This window comes from Alosa pseudoharengus, unplaced genomic scaffold (genome assembly GCF_046254945.1).
Source record: "Alosa pseudoharengus isolate Yale_2024_CS ecotype anadromous, Long Island Sound unplaced genomic scaffold, YU_APseudo_1.1 YU_APseudo_1.1_scf_2, whole genome shotgun sequence".
Taxonomy (NCBI): domain Eukaryota; kingdom Metazoa; phylum Chordata; class Actinopteri; order Clupeiformes; family Clupeidae; genus Alosa; species Alosa pseudoharengus.
This window is the reverse complement of record NW_027468663.1, coordinates 32,700,160-32,721,350: the sequence shown is the minus strand read 5'-3', so window position 1 is coordinate 32,721,350 and position 21,191 is coordinate 32,700,160. Positions and strand designations below refer to the sequence as shown.

Sequence of the window (21,191 nt, the reverse complement as noted above, 5' to 3'; positions counted from 1 at the left end):
AATAAACCAATACTTCGGCTCACTAGTAGACACAACTCTTGTTTCGCTCGGCCAGCGCCACACACACGCGTGGTGGCAAAAGCGAGCTCGTGTGTCAAGCACGCACTGGTGAAATATGCGTTTTTGTTGGTAGACAAGTGCAGGAGAAAAAATATATCCTAGTTGTTGTTGATAGTGTACCTCGTTAGTTCAAGATGTCGGTCAGAGAGGTAGAAGATGGCAGACTAGAATCAGACGATGCGACGAATCTCGAGTTGCCTCCTGTTGTAACACGGACGCGAAGTGGTCGTCGAGTGCGGATTCCATCTGCTCTACTGGACTCTGAAGTGATCACTCTGTCGAAAACACCCATGCGCCGAACAAGAAAATCGGTCATTCAAGAGGTACCCGTCATATCTGAAACATTAAACACAGCTGAATGTCAAGCTGTTGATGTAAAATCAGAATCGATACCGACCAGGAACACAACCGAGGTGGAGGCCACTGATCAAGTGACATTTGCCCTGACCAAAGAATCCACTGGTTCGCAGTCTGCATTGTCTACAGATGTCCCCATGGACAACGTCAGTCTTGATAAATCCGCAGGTGTGAGTTCAGATAAGTGCAATGAGAAGGAAAACCGTGGTAACTCTAATGTAAGTTTAGACACGTGCACTTCAAATGGAGAATTGAAGAAAAGGACTCAGGATCCAGAATCTAACGTTATCGTGAAACACACGCCGATGATACCATTAGGAAAACCCAAATCAGGCCGTGTCTGGAAAGACCGCAACAAGCAAAGGTAAGATAACAACATACCTGATATGACCACTACTACTACCTAGCAGTAGGGTAGGTACAACCAGAGCCCGTCTACGGAGAGCCTCCCCACTCTCTATTAATCCCATACAAATCGAATTTGGCTGCATTTCTCCAGAGTTCACCTAGATGGCGATCGCGGGCGAGTCCAAAATACATGGGGTCCTATGGAGCTACATGGCTACATTTATTGTTTTCACCTATTTAACAACTGAAACCCTCAGATTTTATTTTATTTTTCGCAAAATGGATATGGATTATCAATCAAAAGTGAAATAATCCGGCAGTCATGTCCTTTCGTTTTCTTACAGGTTGGGTCATTGTTGCCCATAACACGCTAGCATTGATGCTATGCTATGCTATGATCACGCTAATGAATGACGTCATTGACACGTTTGAAAGGCTTTTTAGAGCAATTAAGTGACTTTAAAAAATATAATACTCAACCAAGTGTATTGTCTTTGTCTCCCCTTTCGAATACAATATTCAGATTACTTGAAAAAAAATGATATCCCGAGAAAAGTGGATTTTGAGGGGTACAGCTCCATAGACCTCCATTCATTCTGGACTCGCCTGCGAGCGCCCCTAGATGCATTACCACACCGGAAGAGTTCCGAGAGTGAAGGTTCAGTGAGCGTAGAAACTATGGCGGATCTGAGGCTAAATAGTAGACCAGTTCACCTAGCCATCCCCATTGAACCCCATTCAATGTTGGTGCCACTTTGACATCAAATAACATTACAGCTGAAGTGTTTTAAGCCTTTATGAACTTTTTCTATTTTTGGATTAATACAACATTGTGTGATTGGCGTCATAACCTCGTAACTGACTTACCGGCTGAGTAATACACTTTTTTCCGAAATCAATGCTAAAGTGACGTAATAAGCATACAACCAGAGCGGGTGAAAGCGTCGCACAGGAGCAAAATAACCGTATTCTCTGGATAAGAACGAAAGCATCGGAGCACAACATTTCAGCAAAGTTTTGATGGATTGACAGTAGCCTAGGCTATGAATGTGGCGACTGCTGTTTATATTAAATCACGTTTATCTACGAACAACTAGGACATTTAGAACTGTAATGTAGACATGGTGGTAACAAAGTAAGTGGCTACATACCCAATCTCTCGGTGCAGCTATCACAAGAGTTACACGAGTCAGACTACGTGCCTACGTTACATTTACGTCCCCTGAGCCTGCGCAGAAAGCCTCGTCGACCAACAGGAAACGGTTGAAATTTGGTGGGTTCTCCCCTTATTAGACATTATGAATAACGTTACAGCCATACGTTGGCAAACAGCGGCATCGTGTGTTCAGTCTCCCCACTTGTTGCTAAATTTGGGCGAAAAGTGCTCCTATAGTTTGGGTTTGCTCGGTCACTCGGTAGCCTTTGCAGTTATACAAACTACAGACATTTACAAGAGCACAATATACGTTATACCAACAGCAAGTATATCATTCTAAAATTGAGCGTTTTGTTTTGTCGTTTTCCCAGGTCAGAGACAACCTCGAAATATATGTAGGTCATAGTGTAGAAGAAAAGTGAAGGAAGGAACTTATTCTTTCACACAAACATACGGGTATTTGTGGGCGTTTAAGGGCGTATTTGGGAGGTAACCAGGTACGCCATGCTGTTGGAGGTGCAAACAAACGCTGCATTGCCATTGAGAACATAGTAAAAATCCGATTGTTTGCACCTCCAAATGGGCGGTGATGTACGTCTGTGACGCGAGTTGGTGTTAAGATCTTGGTGTGACCCTATGGCAAGCCATTTTAACATTTACCCGCTAGACTGGATATGTATTGCAGATATCTGTAATTCGGTTTTGCCTAGTCAAAACAAACATTTTAGATATCTGCAATTGAATTCGTCCTGTCCATAATTGTCATTTCAGATATCCACAAAGACATTCTTCCTTGGACAAATGACGCCACATTTGCCATTAATTTCTATGGGATTTATCATTACAGATATCTACAATTCAGTTGCAGATATCCACTATGTGAATTACGGATATCTGCAATTGAATTGTAGATATCTGTAATTCCAGTTAGAGATATCTACAATTTGATTCTGACTAGTCATAACTCCAGTTGAAGACATCTTTAATTCACCTCAATTCAAGATATCTACATGTTCCTTTTCAGATATCTTGAATTTAGTTTTGACTAGGCGAAATTACATTGTAGATATCTGTAAATGGAATTATGACTAGTCAAAATGATGTTGTAGATATCTCAAACTGGAGTTAGGGATAGTCATAATTTGATTGTAGATATCTATTATCAAGTTATAGATATCTTGAATGAGTTTTGATTAGAAATATCTGAAATTGGAGATATCTATAACTTTCATTCTGCCTAGTCAAAATGTAATTATAGATATCTTGAATTAGAGTTTTGACTAGGCGAAATGACGTTAGAGATATCTGTATTGCTTATTAATAGAATGCGTTACTTTTGAATGCGTTGGATGGTCCGTGGTCCATGGGGGGAAAGTTTTGCGGATATAACAGGTTTTTGAAAACAACAAAAACAGAAAGGAGGGAAGGAGCAAAGCTAGGAGTTATTTCAGATAGGCAACAAAGGTAACATTAAGCTAGTCTTTACATTTAACAAACTAAAGGTAGCCTAAGTTTAGCCTTTCTAGGCTGTATAGCCTAATGTTGTCCAAACGAATACATCCTTGTCAGGCGTTGTTGTAGGCCTATTATAAGATATTATATGTGGATGTAGTTAGGCTACTGTGTAGGCTACTTTTCATAACTTTTTAACTGACCAAATGCACACACCTAAAACCGGGAAACGGACAAATATTGTCAACGTGGGGGGGGGGGGGCCGGATATAGAATGCGTTACCTTTTTATGTGTTTATGTGTCGGATGGGGGTACGCGAGCCGAGTCGGAATGTAGCCGGTGGTACACGGGGGGAAAAGTTTGGGAACCGCTGGTCTAATAAGTAGACGGGCTCTGCTATGGATCTAAAGAGCAACATCTTGCACAATAATTTGCACTAGTCATAATGACGTTTGAGATATCTTCACCTTTCATTCTGCCTAGTCAAAACTGAATTAAAGATATCTGCAATTGTCATTTAAGATGTGTGACGAGTTGAATGTTGTTTTCAATGATGCGATGACCGATATCTGTAATTCATTTTTGCCTAGTCAAAACTAAATTACAGATATCTCTCTGACGTTTCGACTAGTCACAATTACGTTACAGATATCTTTAAAGACAATTCCAACTATCCAAAATGTAATTGCGACTAGTCAGAAAGACGTTGTTGATATTAGGGCTGCACGATATATCTAAAATCTATCGTTATCTCGATATCAACACTTGCGATGGACATACCGCAAAGATTACTTAATTTTCGATAAATTCAATACATTTTCTGTGCTGTGCGCATTCCATACAGTCTATGGTGTATTCACATTCTGAATGTCAACATATTTTACCAAACTGATGCTGTCATGCAGCCCAAGAAGCCCGTCCCCTACCAGTTTAGGTGTGTGGTGTTTTAGGTGTTGAAACGGGAGCTAAGTCGTGATGGCTGAAAACAGTGAGTTGAGCGAGGTAGGCTACACTTGGGTGAAGAGGAATTAGTGACTAAAAGGAAAAGCACGTCTGTTATGGGAATATTTTGGTTTTATGAAGGATGCCGTGTTACAAACACAGCGCAAATGCGTCCTTCTCCACCGTGTTAAAATAAACAATTTCTTTCGTTATCGTTATATCAGAATATGTCTTTCACTGTCTGTAAGGCTTGTATTTCATGATTTGCATTTAGCAAAAGCGCCAGACAGCAGCACAGAGGTAATCAGGATTCGTTATTTGTAAAAGTTGTTTAACCTACTTCTGGACTGTGCGATTGCAGCCCAATTACTTTCACTTTCCGCTGCCCTCGTAGTCGGCATGCCGGTAGCCTAATAACGTGGGATGCGCAGCGTATGAGGTTACAGACTGAGATGACTGCCGCGATATAGCTTAAGTAACTTCTTTGCTAGGCCCATCGAAGGCTGGCAATGTGGAATATTCCGCTGGTTGGTGCACAAGTGTTCAGATTGGCTGTCCACCCGTCTTTTATGAGGATTAGGAGCAGATCTTCCACACAACTTCGATAGCCTAGTCAGTAGGTCTCTTAGCTCTCCTCTTTCATCAGGCCATATAGGCTACATGATATTTTATATTATTTATGTAGAAAATTATACATTTATTTCTGTAATTATACATTTACAATCCCCCCCCCACCCAACCCTACAGTGTATGCTTGCAGCAAGCAGAATGGGGGAAAAAAACATTAAATATACTGCTCAAAAAAATTAAGGGAACACTTCAATCATACACTGAATCACTCTGACACTGTTTGGTTCTGAGTAAAACTTTTGAGGCGAGTGTTTTATTTTGCAAGAACTGTCAGACATTCTGTGAATGTAGTTTGACAATGGAGAAGGGTGGAAGGTTTCAAAATATGTGTGGAAAACCTTTATTGGGCAATATATTTAAATATCGCAAATTATATCGTTATCGCAGTACTCAATAATGTTATCGCATATCACATGTTTTCCTAATATCGTGCAGCCCTAGTTGATATCTACAATGTTAATTCCGGATAGTCAAACTTGGCGGGTAAATGTTAAAATGGCTTGCCGTACTATCATTACAGTGCACGAAAATGCACTGTTCTGTCGTCGTCGTCTTCTTCTTCCCACCAAATTTGTGTCTAATTTAGTTTCAACCATTTACCGTTTAACATAGAAACTTCGTTCAAACTTTGCAACGTAGGTCTTGAAAATGACACCTGTGCAATGTACTGTAAACTTTATACTTTTTAAAATATTAACAAAAATCAAGCTTATTTTTCCCCATAGACTTTGCATTGGCACTATGACATCATAATGGGCTATTTAAATTTATTTGCTCCTGTATCAACTGCCAGCTGCTCAACTAGGCCCCCTCAAAGAGTCAATTAAGCTGACTGTACCTGTATCAACTGCTTTCTGCTCAACTAGGCCAACTGTCTCTGTGACTCTCCCTTCTACAAGGATATAAGGCACATTCCATCCAACTTTCTATCCATCCATCTTCAAACCATTCACTCATCCACCCATTAAACTATCAACATCCATTAAATAATCTGCCTATCACCATCCATTAACCCTTAGAACCCGATTGACGCAAAGCGTAAAAAAACACACCCTTTCTTCTCTGTTGCATTGTTCCGCGACTGTTCATCGCAGCGAGATGAAACCTTTATTGCATGACAGAGAAGAAGTGGGGCTTTCCAAAGAGACTACGCACTTGTCTGTACGATCAAGTATGAACATTTTAAAAAATCATGAAATTAAATCAAATTGCATCATATTTACAGTCTATACTTCTCTGCGTTCACCTGCGCACCCATTACTCTCGTTTGAATTACTCGCGAACCCGTGATCGCATAGATATGGCAAGCATATCAGATGAAAGAGGAGACACAGGGCTATCCATTGGTTCCATGGATATCGATCCTTCTGGCTTATAAAAACAGACGAAGTGACTGCAAAATATTAACGTCATGTACACAAACCAACGCTGCACACCCATTACTCTCGTTTGAATTACTCGCGGACCCGTGATCGGATAGATATGCCACGTATGTAAGATGAAAGAGGAGACACAGAGCTATCATTTGATACCAAGTACATCCTTCTGGGTTATAAAACAGACGAAGTGACAGCAAAATAATAACTTAATATAGCTGGACTTACCCCACGTTTTTGTCTGTTTTTGTGGCAAAGCATGTTTATAATCCAACGCTATCGTGTGTTTCTCTATGGCAAAACATGTTCATAATCCGGTTTTGAGATCCAAGCAAATTCCTGCATGGCATCCAATTCAAGGCTCACATTGCATCCCAATTTGTTCAACAAAGAAACACCTTTTTTGCCTTTACTTTGTTCATGGCAATGCAGTAAAAAGTTGAGAATCATTATGAGTGCACACCACACATGCTAACACGCAAACTTGGGTCAAGTCAGATCAGTTCCTGTCACAGATATGGAGCGCAGAAAGGTCATTTTTCATCACTAAATAAAAAATGGCATTTATTTCTGTAAATCACACACCACATATTTCTGTAAATTGTTTAGCCCCAGAGTATCCCACCAACATGGCAATTATATTGCCCGATTCAGGACAGTCTGCTCTACACACACATGAAATGCATGTAGAGCTATGAGCTTGCTGTGGCGAGATACATGTCGAAATATAAGAATTTTTATAATACACTTTTTATATTTTAATACTTTAAAAATCTAAATAAAATCAATGCTAGTACTAATACATGAAATGATGGCAGATCTGGATAGCCTAGACTCTGCTGAAAAAAAACAATATATAATATGTGTGTGTGGCACTTACAATGACCAGAATAAATCCTTATGAATAAAGGTAGTGAAAATGCCCTAAAAACAGCTTAGGGTTCTAAAGGTTAACTATCTACATCAACTTTTAAACTATCTGTCTCAGACTTTAAGCATTCGATCTGGCTTTCTTTAGACTACAGATCCTGTGTTGTGTTGCTCTGCCCACAACTTAAGTCACTACAATAATTCATTATTAAATAATTGAACAATTTAAACTATCCAACTATTTAATTGTTCAGCCATTCCAACTGTCAGTTGTCATCAACTATGACTCCCGCCAACTGTTTCTTCTGCCCCCAACTGTTTCAAAATAAAAGTCCTCACTACAATAATTCACTTTTAAATAATGTAACTATTTAAAGGGACATCAGGCAACGATTTCGTGTTAATTACTCATCTTCGTAAGTCGGCATATGATTAAATGACTCATTACAGGGCGAATGAAGACTTACTGCCTGTAGAAAGAATATCCCGCTTGCAGGTTCAGTGTATCGTACCCGCTGACCGAAGCAGGATCAGTTTACATCCTGCATCCACAGCTCAGAGGCAGGCTAACGAAACGCTAGCGATTGTTGCAAACGTTTGTATAATGGCAGAGCCGGCGATGAAGCAGCGAAAACCCTTGACGGAAGATGCAAAGAAAAGGAAAAGAGCTTCAGACCGAGCGAGGGGGAGTTTCGTAGTGAAAAAGCATTAAACTACTTAAACTGCTTAACTATTTAACTGTTCAGCTATTCCAACTGTCAGTTATCATCAACTATGCCTCCAGCCAACTGTTTTAATCCACCACCTACCTGGCAACATACATAGCAACCATTGAAATAAAGCATCTATATCAGTTTCCATAGCAACCAACATGATTACCCTAGCAACCATGAGAATTGCAACAACCGTGTCTACATAAGCAACACTGTATTTTACATATGTTTTGCATTTTCATGCATTGGTAATTCCTCAAAATTACATTTTCTAGTTCTGTTTACTTTTAAGATTCTCAGCTCTGCTGAGGGACAAGCCATTATGCACTTCTTGGGAGAAAAAGATGGAGGTGAGGAGGGAGAAGGAACTTGTGAAAAAATATCACCAGCAGCTGAAAGAAGAGAAAGCTAGAGAGAAACAGGTGATTTGTTGTTATTATTTGTATTTATTCAACTAATTTTTTCAAGACCATGTGAACAGCTTTAACCCCCCTTTCATGTCAATACTGATTTCTTTGCTGTTTATTATGTGCAGGAGAAGAGGAGAAGGAGAGAGGAGAACCTGAAGAGAAGGGCTGAAAATGAAAGGAAAGCAGAGATAGTTCAAGTGGTAAGCACCGTGTGCCATGGGCATGCAAAACATTTATTGCGACATGTTACACATTGTTACTGTACGTGTGCATAGTATGGGGCATTTGTTGTTAGCCAAGCTCTTCCCTAGAACTAGAGCTATACCATGAAATAACAACAGTGTATATACAGTGGGCATTACTTTGAAATGGCCACTTCAGTCGCGTATTACGTGACGTGAAGCTGCATGAAACTTTAGTACCGCTTTCAGCCATTGTGCGTCGCTCTGCCACTGTACGTCGCTCTGTCACTCTGCCTGCCGCCCCTTCTGAAAAAGCAGGAGGCTACCTATAAACATAATTGTTGCCGAGAGGAATCCCAGCATACGAATTCAATAACAAAATAAATCATGCATAGTTAAAAATTACCTCGATTTAGGCTACTTGGGTATGGTATAAGGATTGGCTACACAGTGGTTAACGAAAATCGAAATCTGCTTTTGATAGCCTACCGATGCCGCTCCACAAAACGAAAAAATATCTTAATTTGCTGTCTACGTTATTAGTGTTGGGCGTGACGCGTTACAAAGTACAATTGAAATTTCACTAATTCGTTACAGTTTGTGCGTTACTCTTGATATCTCTAATATATTGACTTATTGTTTCCATAGGCATGCAGTGATTGCTTATTGAAAATATAGATTAGCCTAGACACATTATTTCATTGTAGAGATATGTGCAGGATAGAGCACGCATTCTCTCCTTGCACCACTCTCCCTCAAACAGGTTGGCTTCAGCCCGCACCTCCCCTACGCAAATCAAAACAGTGTCTTCAAGAACTGTTCATGTAGACTACAACTGGCGCGGTGTAGCCTACACAACTTTGTTCAAAATTGATGCATGCAAGTTAACTTTGCAAAGTTAGTGTTATAGCCTACTAGGGATGTAACGGTATGAAAATTTAACCTCACGGTTATAGTGACCAAAATTATCATGGTTTTCGGTATTATCACTGTATTTTTAAAAGTGTGTTCTGAAAGCACTGATAGGCCTACACAAGCTGAAATAGTTTCAAAAAGTGTCCCGTTCATGTTTAATTGGCTATGTGCTTATAGCTTAACTTACCCTAACATTACTTGGAGGTTGCTATTACTGTTATTTGGATCCAATGAGTGAGACCAGGCTTGGAATTTCACCATTCTGGAGGCAAGGCCACTTGGCCTCCAGTTGGGCATATTTGGTGGAGGGCACAAAGGCCACATGTAAGGGCACCCAGGCCAAAGTTAACTATACAGTAGTAGGCTATAAAAATGATCAAAGTTGTATAGCCTATTCACTGCAGTAGACCTGCATCACTGTATGAAACATTACAAAAACATGAAACATGACATATTATAGAACTGCATATTATAGAACTGCAAATTATCTGATCATCTAATATTTACAGATATCTAGGCTATATTTAACATTTATTTTATATTTGGCCTGTTATGAAATCATGTATTGAACAATTTAAGCACAGTTTAGCTTTAAGAAACTCAAATAGCCTAGATGCAATCTTAGCATTTTGTGATCTACTTTCACAAACTCTTAGTCAGCTGTCCTGATTTACCGATATCTAGGCGATATTTGTAAAATTTATTTTGTATTTGGCCCGTTATGAAATCATGTGGAACAATTTAAACACATTGTAAAACTTAAAGCCCAAATTTGGAGACATCCATGCATGTCGAAATTTACTGCAAATTCAAAACTGGATTACTCTGGAACGGCTAACTGTACAGGGGACTGCTTTACACCTTTGTGTTCGGTAAGGTCTGCTGTTTATTCTAATATATGGTTTGTCATGTGTTAAATGAAAGGTTTGTGAAGTATTGCACCGAGAGGAATGGGTAGGGAGATGGACACAAAACCTTCAGTAGAATTTATGATTAAATTGAATTATATTATTTACTTTTCTCGCGAACCGTTCACCACAGTAATTTGCGGCTAACATCGTTTAAAAGCTGAGAAAAAGCTCTTTCATGTGATACTTGTGATGTCTGTGTGATGAGTAGGCTACTTCGCGAGTAGTTCAACTGAGAAGAATGGGTGAATTTAGACGCACTTTCTTTCTTGCGCTCTCACTTTCTCCACTGCGTAAAAGACTAAATTAATTTGCGCTGTGAATATTTTGACAGGCCATAGGCTAAATAAAAATTGCTATTAGTAGGACGCAAAGCAGAATATTGAAAGAAGGGCACCAAGGCCACCGTGGCCTGTAAACCTCTGATTTTCAAAGGGACATCACGGCCAACGCCAGGGGCAACGACGTGTCCGCCGTGAAATTCCTACCCTGAGTGAGACCAAATTAAGTGTTCGAAATAAAACTTTAGGCTACTGTGTTTTTCTGATAACGTGAGTGGAATGGATTTAATGTGGACGTGAACATAAAAAGACGCAGAGTGGCTAAATGATACAGTGCAAGTTTTGCGGTGAAAATGTTCCGCCTTTTAAAATCAGTTGTAGCCTAATCCAAATAGCAGTTAAAACCATCAATTAGATAACAGAATCAGTAGGGTACCAATTTTGCTTCATTGTACCAGGCCTACTGTATGTCAAAAGCAGGCTCGGATGAAGCTGGGAAGGATTAAACACACGGTTTCAACACCGTGGTAATCAACCGTGATAATTATGATATTTCAAAAGAAAACGGTAATTGTGATCGTCAACATTTTTATCACGGTTTATCATTATACCGGTAATCGTTACATCCCTATAGCCTACTTATCACAACGTTGTCAATCGCAAACGCTAATTTATTCTAACGTCTCTCTATGGAACTACCTGCTTAATTTGCGGAGGACGAAGAGAAAGCACCTTTTTGATAATTGAGCCAGTAGAGAAATAACTGTTCAGAACTTTTCTGTAGCCTAGGGTAGGCTTCGGCAGAAAACAATGTTGTTGGCGATTTAATACTATCTAGCAACGTTTTTAAAAGGCTACGCAATAGAGGCTTAGACAACTCTGCCGCACTAAGGCAAAAGGTCGTAACTTTGATTTTGGCGAAAATTTGTTTTTGTCATTATTAGGACAATAAACATATGTTTTATCATGTAGACAAACATCAAGTTTCAATTTGGTTGTTTTTGGGGAGAAATAAGATTATGTTTTTGCCGTAACTTCAAAAAGCCAAGGGGAAACTGTGGCATAAGCCCGTAACATCAGATACGGCTTTATGCCTTCCTTTCACGCTGCTACTAAACACTGGATTGAAGTTACGGTTATGGCAAGCTGCCTTCTGACCGACCATCAACGTGAAGTTGTATTGCCGGCTGGAGTTATGTCTAGGCTATGCATTATTCAATTAAATCACCTCAGACACACACTAACTTCAATAACGTGTATACAGTAGCTTACATGTTTTGCAGTGCTTGCTTTTTGTTAAATTGATAGCTTTGAAACGTAGCCTAGCCTAAATGGCAAGATCAAGTAATGACATATGCTGGTGCATTAAAGATAGGCTAGGCTATCAAGATTAGCCTAACTTAAAAGCCTAAACTCAACAACATATTCAGTAACAAGCGGTGCATTAGAGCAGTGCCGGGGCACACTAGTGTGCCGTGAGAGATCATCAGGTGTGCCGCAGAAAATTACCCAAATGTCACTCACTGGTCCAGAAAAGCAACTGTTGTATCAAAGAATTTATAACCACATGCTCTCATTGATTGTTTGATTGCACTATTTGTGGTATGCAGGCATTGTACAACGGGGGCCCCATATCCAGTATTCACAGAATCATCACATATCCAGTTCATAACAACAATTAAATTAGATATAGTCACCTACAAATGAAACAGAGGGCGCTTGTTTTATTGAGCAGGTCTTGCATAGAAGCCATAATAAGGTCATATCTGTGTATTATTTGAAATTTTAGGCTATGGTATGTTTATTTTTTCTTCACACAGGATGTTAGTGTGCCGTGGGACATTTTAAGTGTCAAAAGTGTGCCGTGGCACAAAAATGGTTGAAAAACACTGCAGCTTGTAGCCTAGGATATCTTAACCCTTAGAACCCCAAGCTGTTTTTAGGGCATTTTCACTACCTTTATTCATAAGGATTTATTCTGGTCATTGTAAGTGCCACACACATATATTATATATTGTTTTTTTCAGGAGAGTCTAGGCTATTCAGATCTGCCATCATTTCATGTATTAATACTAGCATTGATTTTATTTTGATTTTTAAAGAATTAAAATATAAAATTGTATTATAAAAATTCTTATATTTCGACATGTATCTCACCACAGCAAGCTCACAGCTCTACATGCATTTCATGTGTGTGTAGGGCAGACTGTCCTGAATCGGGCAATATAATTGCCATGTTGGAGGGATACTCTGGGGCTGAGCAATTTACAGAAATATTTGCTGTGTGATTTACGGAAATAAATGCCATTTTTTATTTAGTGATGAAAAATGACCTTTCTGCGCTCCATATCTGTGACACGAACTGATCTGACTTGACCCGAGGTTGCGTGTTAGCCTGCGTGCCTGTGTGTATGCAGTCATAATAATTCTCAACTTTTTACTGCATTGCCATGAACAAAGTAAAGGCAAAAAAGGTGTTTATTTGTTGAACAAATTGGGATGCAATGTGAGCCTTGAATTGGATGCCATGCAGGAATTTGCTAGGATCTCAAAACCGGAATATAAACATGCTTTGCCATAGAGAAACACATGATAGCATTGGATTATAAACATGCTTTGCCACAAGAACAGACAAAAACGTGGGGTAAGTCCAGCTATATGAAGTTATTATTTTGCTGTCACTTCGTCTGTTTTATAACCCAGAAGGATGTACTTGGTATCAAATGATAGCTCTGAGTCTCCTCTTTCATCTGACATGCGTGGCATATCTATCCGATCCGCGAGTAATTCAAACGAGAGTAATGAGTGTGCAGGTTGGTTTGTGTACATGACGTTATTATTTTGCAGTCACTTCATCTGGTTTTATAAATCAGAAGGATCGATAAACATGGTACCAATGGATAGCCCTGTGCCCCCTCTTTCATCTGATATGCTTGCCATATCGATGCGATCACGGGTTCGCGAGTAATTCAAACTTGAGTAATGTGTGTGCAGGTGAACGCAGAGAAGTATAGACTGTAAATATGATGCAATTTGATTTAATTTCATGATTTTTTTTAAATTTCATACTTGATCGAATGAAAAGTGGAAAGCCCCACTTCTGCTCTGTCGTGCAATAAAGGTTTCATCTCGCTGCGATGAACCGTTCCGGAGCAATGTAACAGAGAAGAAAGGGTGTGTTTTTTGACGTACTTTGCGTCAATCGGGTTCTAAGGGTTAATTCACATCACAGCCCGTAATACAAGGCTACATGTCAACTGGAAAAAAATTTGTTTCTCATATGCTGGTTCTCGCCTGCAAATGATAGTCATTGACTGAAAACTATGCGAGTTTGTTGGAGCCGCAACACCTTCCACACACACACACCAGCAGCAGGAATGAAGTAATATAGAGCCTACCTTTTGTTGAACCCTGGTTAAAATCCATACCAAACAACCGACGAGAAAGCAAATCCATTAAATCTGCCACAAGTTTTTAAAACTTGCTGCCGGCTAGTCAAAACTCCCAAGTTGTTACAGGCTGTCAATTCTATCAATGCAATCCTAAAGTTTAGTGAAGCTGCGGGTTAGTGGGGAAATTCAAGCTAGTCACAAAGCAGGCAGCTTTAAATTGCAGTAATATAAAATGACCAAATAAAGGCAACCAATCACATCCTAATCTACCTAATTTGTGTGTGAGAACTTTGTTTTATCATCTGCATTTGCAAGTTTCCATTCTATCCAGGAAAATGTATAGGCCTAGGCTACAGTGTTTAATCATAATTTTGAAAAGACCTACACACATCATCAAAATGTATTCCGGATTTCATGATAATAATGCAAATACTGCAAGTAAAATCCCAAGAAATATTAATTCCTATGTTTTCACTGAAACTTTTCAGCAGACATTAAGATGCTACAATGGGATGATTCTAAAATATTTTTGCTGTGCTAGGCTCGTTATCGAAATAAACAAGCCAATGAGTCTAAATTAGTGCCTCATATCCAAACAGAAAAATATGCTACATATATATTAAAACATCAAAACATTATCATTCTTAATTCTGACATCTGTCAGAAGTGATTGTCTGTGTGGTACTAGTATTAGTATGAAATACAGGAAAAAAATGAAAAAAAAACTATAATTTTCCTATGATGTTGATAAATGTGAAGCCATTTTATCATAGTGAGTCCAATAGGGTTAATATTGCTTACATTTTAAGTGAAAGTTATCATTGTTATCATAACATTGTGCTATAAAATAGAAGTTAAGGTATTTTGCCTTAGTATGACCGATTGTCATTTTGTAGACAATACTAAGGCAGAATACAGTAACTTCCAAAAAAGGGTCAAATTTGAGTTACATTTTTTTGTAGAAAGATTAATACAGGTATACACTACAAAATGTGAAAATTACAATATTATACCTATTACTCAATTGTCAGGACATTAAGATAACTTTAAAGTCATTTTTCTCAGTTTCACACTCTGGTGAGTTAAGGTCTTTTGCCTTAGTAGGGCAGAACTATGACCCATGTTTTGGTTTCGTAAATTAATTTGCCCTACTTCTTGACTGCAAGGTAGTCAATTGACTGCTTGACAGGTTATTTTTATTTTTCTGTACAATAAACAAATACATCTGCTTTATGCCGCAGAATTACGCACTTGGCCAGCCTATAGAATGGGCACATTTTGGAGAAAATAGAGAATGTATGCACGCAAGAATCTGTAGGCTATTTGTGGCGGGTTACCAGCAAACAATGTTTAATGCATTAACTCAAGACCTCAAACGTTTTCTAAACAATAAAAACAGAAAGGATGCAGCAGGCAGCAAATGTAGAAGAGTCATTTCCAGTGGAAGAACAAAATGCTGAATGAAGCCCAAAGCTATGAAGGCATATCTGGCAAGTTGTTATTTTATGAAGACGTAAATGGTTGCGCTATAGGCCTAGTCAAGTTTGCAAGAAGGAGACGTAACGCGTGAGCATGCCACACTATCCAGGGTTGCGCTCACACAGCTGTGGTAGCGGGGGCAGGAGGATTACTGTTAGCGTAGGCTTTATATAAAATTCTTCAACAGAAGCCTTAGGCCTGCCTCGAATGCAGGCTTGCCCAAAATAAAGGCCTGTGGTTTGCGCAGCCTACAGTAAGTAGGCTAAATAACAGACCCGCAACAATATGCGGTATGATGATTTTTTACGAGCAAGATTTTTTGGTGCCCTACGCGCACTGCATGTTCTTAAATAACAATTAAATATCATCAGTAATATTCGACCATCTTACCACTAGGAGTACTCCTAAATAGCAATAAAAGATTTTAGCTAGGAGTTTCTCTTATTAAGTTATTTACAAAGCCTTTAGACCTACACTTAGTAAGGAAAAATGACAACTCCTAAACTAAGAGTGAGTCTTTCGTTGCTATGGATGACGTCATTGCTCATTCACGAGCAGGGGGGCAGGGCTGGATTAACAATTCATAGACCCCTGGGCACAAAATGTCTGATGACCCCCCCCTGCCCCCCAGCCAATGTGAATCGGGCGGTCAGTTAATAGGCCTATAACGTGAAGATTTTTCTTGCCATCTAAGGCACGAGCGCATCTGTGAGGCCAAGCTTCACCAAGTAGCCCGTTGTTTACAACTAACATTACATTTAATTAAACTGCTTATAGGCTATGCCAAAATAGCTTTCACCATTTAAATATCAGTGCCGGAGGAATTAGGAAATGTTCTCAAAGTAGCCTTATGGCTGAAAGCTGCTTGGGATCCCCGTCAAGCAATATAACCATACAAACGCGCGGCCTGCTCACTCATTGTTTCAAAAGGAGTAATTTCGGCTTTGTCGGAACTGGCCATTGTAGGCTATGTAAAAATAAACTTCCAAAACTAAAGGAAAATATTTATCTTCTTTCAGTTAATTCAAAAGTTTCCAAAAACTTAAAAACAGATGACGTGATGTGCGTCATTGACATAATGCGCAAATAATATAGCTTATATATTCCAATATATTCGAATACATGAACATTTTTGAGCAATTTTGACCGCCCTAGTCCACTGTAGGCTACCCCAATCGGCTATTAACACCTTCCACCTAACCCCGGTGAGTGGGGGTCGCTATAATGCGTGTGGAATAGCACCATTGAGTAGCCTATGCGAAATAGCCTTAAAATCGTTCTTGACAGGCTATGATGGCCTGGTTGAAACATTAATTTACAATTAAATTGAGCTTTTGCGCATGGTAGGACTAGGCAGGCACGTTGCTAGGAGCTCAACACTTTGGAGACTTAAGCCCAAACATTAAATGTCCTATGTAAGAGGGGGATTCAGGGGTTTCTCCCCCGAGAAATGTTTAAAAGTTGGTCACGCAACGCCTAGCCTACCCAAAATGGACAGGAAGGAAATGAAAGACTGTGTTGACAAGATTAACGAATTACTGCGTGCAACACGCAAGACATCGTGCCATATTATCGTGTATCCTGAACTGATAATGCTGTTAATTGCTACCATCACATTGTCGATTAATAATTTTATTTGTTCGGGGTCGGATCGTGCTCTCTGAATTAGTCTCTCTCGGGATTTATTAGTTTCGGGGAGAATTTGATCGATAGAGTTCCCATGTCTAAGTCTTAATGTTTTCAATGCGTCTACATGGACTTTCTGTGTGTCAGATAACGCTTTAGGTAATCAAGCTTCCACTCAGACCAAGTTTCCCCACGAGCAAACTCTCCTTTCGCTTTTGCCTCCGAGCAGAATTTGCAGATCACGCCACTCCTTTCATAAATATGTCTGAAAGTTTTTTCCTACCTGGACCATCTTTTGTGTCAGATTGGAATATTTAATCTAGCCACTCATGTTTAAACATTAGGCAGACCTTTTCTGGGGCATCTGCTCTGCCTTTCTTTTCGCCATGGTAGCCTACTACATAACAGGAGCAGGGCCCGCCTAGAGTAGCCTAAAGGATACTTTGTATGTAAACATTCTAACTTAGGCTACATCCGGCTTGGTTGTCAGACATGTCAGTATTTTAAATGTTTATTACCTAGCCTACATCGCCGTTGATGCTCAGATTTTTCTTCGACTGGTCTGCTCGGCTGCGCGTGCAGCTTAAAGGGAACATTGGTTTGGAGTATTGTGTGTAGATTAGGGCTGGGATAAACGATTATTTTTTAAACGATTAATCTAGCGATTATTTTTTCGATGCATCGATTAATCTAACGATTCATTTTTTCAGTCCGATTCGATTTCGATTCGATTATCTCCCCATTAATTCACTAATAGCAACTTATACATGTTTATTTACATATCTGAATGAAAAAACATGAATTATTTAACATTGCAATATATGTTTATTGCTCTTAAGATTCCAAAATAAAAGACTGAAGTGCAAGTAACTACAAGTGCAAAGTAATGTATTCTTAGTCAGAGGTAGCATTCAATAAAGTTTCAGTTAGTCATTTTAAGACGTTCGTGTGGGAATCATGTGTGGATGCAATTCATAACGTAGTTCAAATAAGAGTTTGTACTTCTCCTTTGGACAAGCACTTTTGAGTCTTGGAAAACACTTTTCCATTTCCATCTGGATTTTGCAAACAGAGTCAATATAATGAGCCCTGCATGAGTACAAGCAGCTGCAAGTAAGCATGCTAAACTTGACATCCAAACAGTATTCAAACGTTAACTTTGAGATAAGGTTACTGCTTGATTGCATACTGTAACTTAACTTCGTTTAGTCTCCTCAATGTACTATGTTGTGATAAGACCTTAGCAGAGTTTACTTTAACTTTAATGCAGCGGTTTTGAACAAATTTGCGCAGCATGGTCACGATGCTAAGCGGATTTAATAGCAATGTAGCCCACTGTGTTCTATGCAGTGCTTCTATGTGGCAACAACAATCCTTCAACAATCGTGAATATTTTGTTAAATGCACATGCAGAGGAGGAGCAGTGGGCTCGTTACGAGAGAGAGCGGGCGGGGCGTGGAAAGGCTGTGTGAGTAAGTGGCAAGTGCAGCTCAATGAAATTATTTTATCTTATCTTTAATTTAAATAGCAGGCCTACAACATAGAACATTAATGTGTGGTGGCCGGTTTTGATTTCGTGGTGCCCAGCCACAGATTAGTCAACGTATGAAAAACACTGAAGGTGTAAAATTAAAAATATTTAGAAGCACACATTATGCTTGACGAATCGACGCTCATATTTTGCGTCGACGACATCGATTACGTCGACGCGTTGTCCCAGCCCTAGTGTAGATTGATGAGAATGGGGCAATCAGGGTATCGCGCCAACGACTCCAGGCCTGGTGGGTGCGTTAATTCCAATAGTGTATCAGTCCTTCAGTCTAGAAAGAAATCACACACCAATGTTGCCGATGCAATTTTTAATCCAATCAGTGAAAAGTGCAAAACGTTTTCGGTCCCATTCAGACCATCATCAGTGCAAACAATCAAAGAGGAGAAACGCCCTTAAATAGACTGCGTCTAGTTGACGCTAGATCTGCCAATCAACTAGCCTAGTTTGGTTGAAGTGTGGTTGGCATTCTCTTAAACGGCACTGTTCACCTAATAGGTGGTTGACCTACAACATACATAGATAATACAATGTGCAAGACCTTAGCCTCCATGTATCTAAAACTGTATCTAAGAAATTGGGTATGAAATATCGCTCTCTTGTAGTTTATCCAACAGTAACCAGTGTCAGGAATGCCTATGAAATGTTCAACCAATTGTTGTATTCACTACTAATCACTAATTGTTGATGTATTGCAGATCCGCAACACTGCAAAGATTAAGAGAATGAAGAAAAAGCAACTGAGGAAGATTGAGAAGCGGGACACTTTACCCATGATACAGAAGTCACAACCCAGTAATGGCAAACTGGCTGGGAAGCCGGCAAATGGGGACTGAGAGGATGCACTGCTCTGTTAGCTTGATGTAGTTGTAGACTGTAAGTAACAGTGGTCAGTGGCAACCCATTTGTAATATTCTATAAAACATCAGTTTGCATTTCTAACTATCAGTGCCTATTTTGATGCGTAACTGATCTGAATTTGTCTATTAAACAAGAAAATGCCCTGTAGTACCTTTTTCCAGATTATGTGAGAATCCCTGAGAAATCCTTTCATGGTGGTGAGCTACATAGAATTCTGTTGGTTTCAAGTTGTCATTTAGTTGCATTCTATTTAATACAGCGGCCTCGTGGTATTACAAGAGAGCCAGCCCCGATCTAGTTGCTGTGTATGCTCAGGGTGCGATTTGTAGGGGGGGGATGGTGAGGATTTCCCCCCCTCTGGTTTTCCTATCCCTACCTCTGCTAAATTATTTTTATCCCCAGTGGGGACAACATTTATCCCCCTCTGCCCCTCATATTGATTAATGCTACTTCATATAAGTAAAGCGCTGCAACGTCTAGTAGGCTACCCTACATAATAATCTGACATCAGAAACGCACCATCACCGTCAGCACTCATGCTGCTGACACAGTGGCTGCGTGATAACTTAATTTGGCCTTGATCATGCAGGACATTTCAGAATGTCGAGTTTGTAATCCATCATAAATGGCTAGTTTCAATGGAAAAGTTAGCTGGACAAATGAAAGAAAACGAGAAGGATTCAGTGAGGCATAATAATGTTTTAGAACCTTCAAAATTAGAAAACTGATGCAACTGAGATGGAGGACAACTGCACGTAGAGTAGAACGTAGGCCTATTGTCCGAAGGAACTTACATTAAATGAGGAGATATTTGCTGAATGTCACAAAGAAATTGCTTGGCATCGCTTATGAAATGGCTCTCTACCGAAACACCTGTAGTTTGCGGAGGACGAATGAGAAAGCACTCGTTTGATAAATCAGCCAGTAGGCTAGGCCTAGTAGACTAATAACTTTTAGAAATAATCTGTACTGCAAAAACGAATGTTGGTGGGTATTTAAACTATCTAGCGGGTGTTTTAACAGCTGCAAGAAATAGAAGCTTCATGGTCTTTATGTTCTGGTTCGTAAATTATTTTCATAAAACTTCAAGTTACCCTATAACTTTACTCTCCAAACTCTTCACTGCACTGTAGGCAATTAACTGACAGTATGATAGGCTATTTATTTTCTGTAGGCTACAATAAACACATTTATTTTTTCAACTTTTGCAATATTACGCACTTGGCTACTGAACGCAAATCAGCAGGAGAGAGAATGCACGTAGCCTACGCAGCGTGTAGCGCAATGTGTAGGCTATTGGTTACCAACTAACACTGTTAGCCAATTCACTAACTTAAGACTTCAGTGCCATCATATACAACATTTTTTTACAAAACAAATTCAGAAAGGATGGAGGCAGCAAAAGTAGAGGAGTCATTTCAGATGGGGCAAGAACAAGGTGAATTTGTATGCTAGTCAAAACGTAGTCCTACCCTGCATTAGAGGAGCTGATCATCATACCAAGCACACTCGCTGTTTAAAGTCATACACCATGGTAAACTAAACTTAAATGTTACAAAGGTGGCAAAAATAATATAGGGTATTATTAGCCATGACATTACTAGGCTATGAATCGTTCGTTCATTTTTTTTTTTGGGGGGGGGTGGGGGGGTTTACAAACTTATTCAAAATCATCCCCCCCTC

General features: G+C 39.5%; 1 protein-coding gene across 1 annotated transcript; it reads left to right on the top strand.

Moving 5' to 3' along the window:
* The first annotated feature begins 38 nt into the window (after positions 1-38).
* Positions 39-19,655, top strand: ccdc86 (coiled-coil domain containing 86). The gene is made up of 4 exons (XM_076294655.1): positions 39-781; positions 8,198-8,327; positions 8,441-8,515; positions 19,346-19,655. The coding sequence occupies exons 1-4, from the start codon at positions 195-197 to the stop codon at positions 19,481-19,483; spliced, it is 930 nt and encodes a 309-aa protein (XP_076150770.1). The 5' UTR covers positions 39-194; the 3' UTR covers positions 19,484-19,655.
* Positions 19,656-21,191: the final 1,536 nt, after the last annotated feature.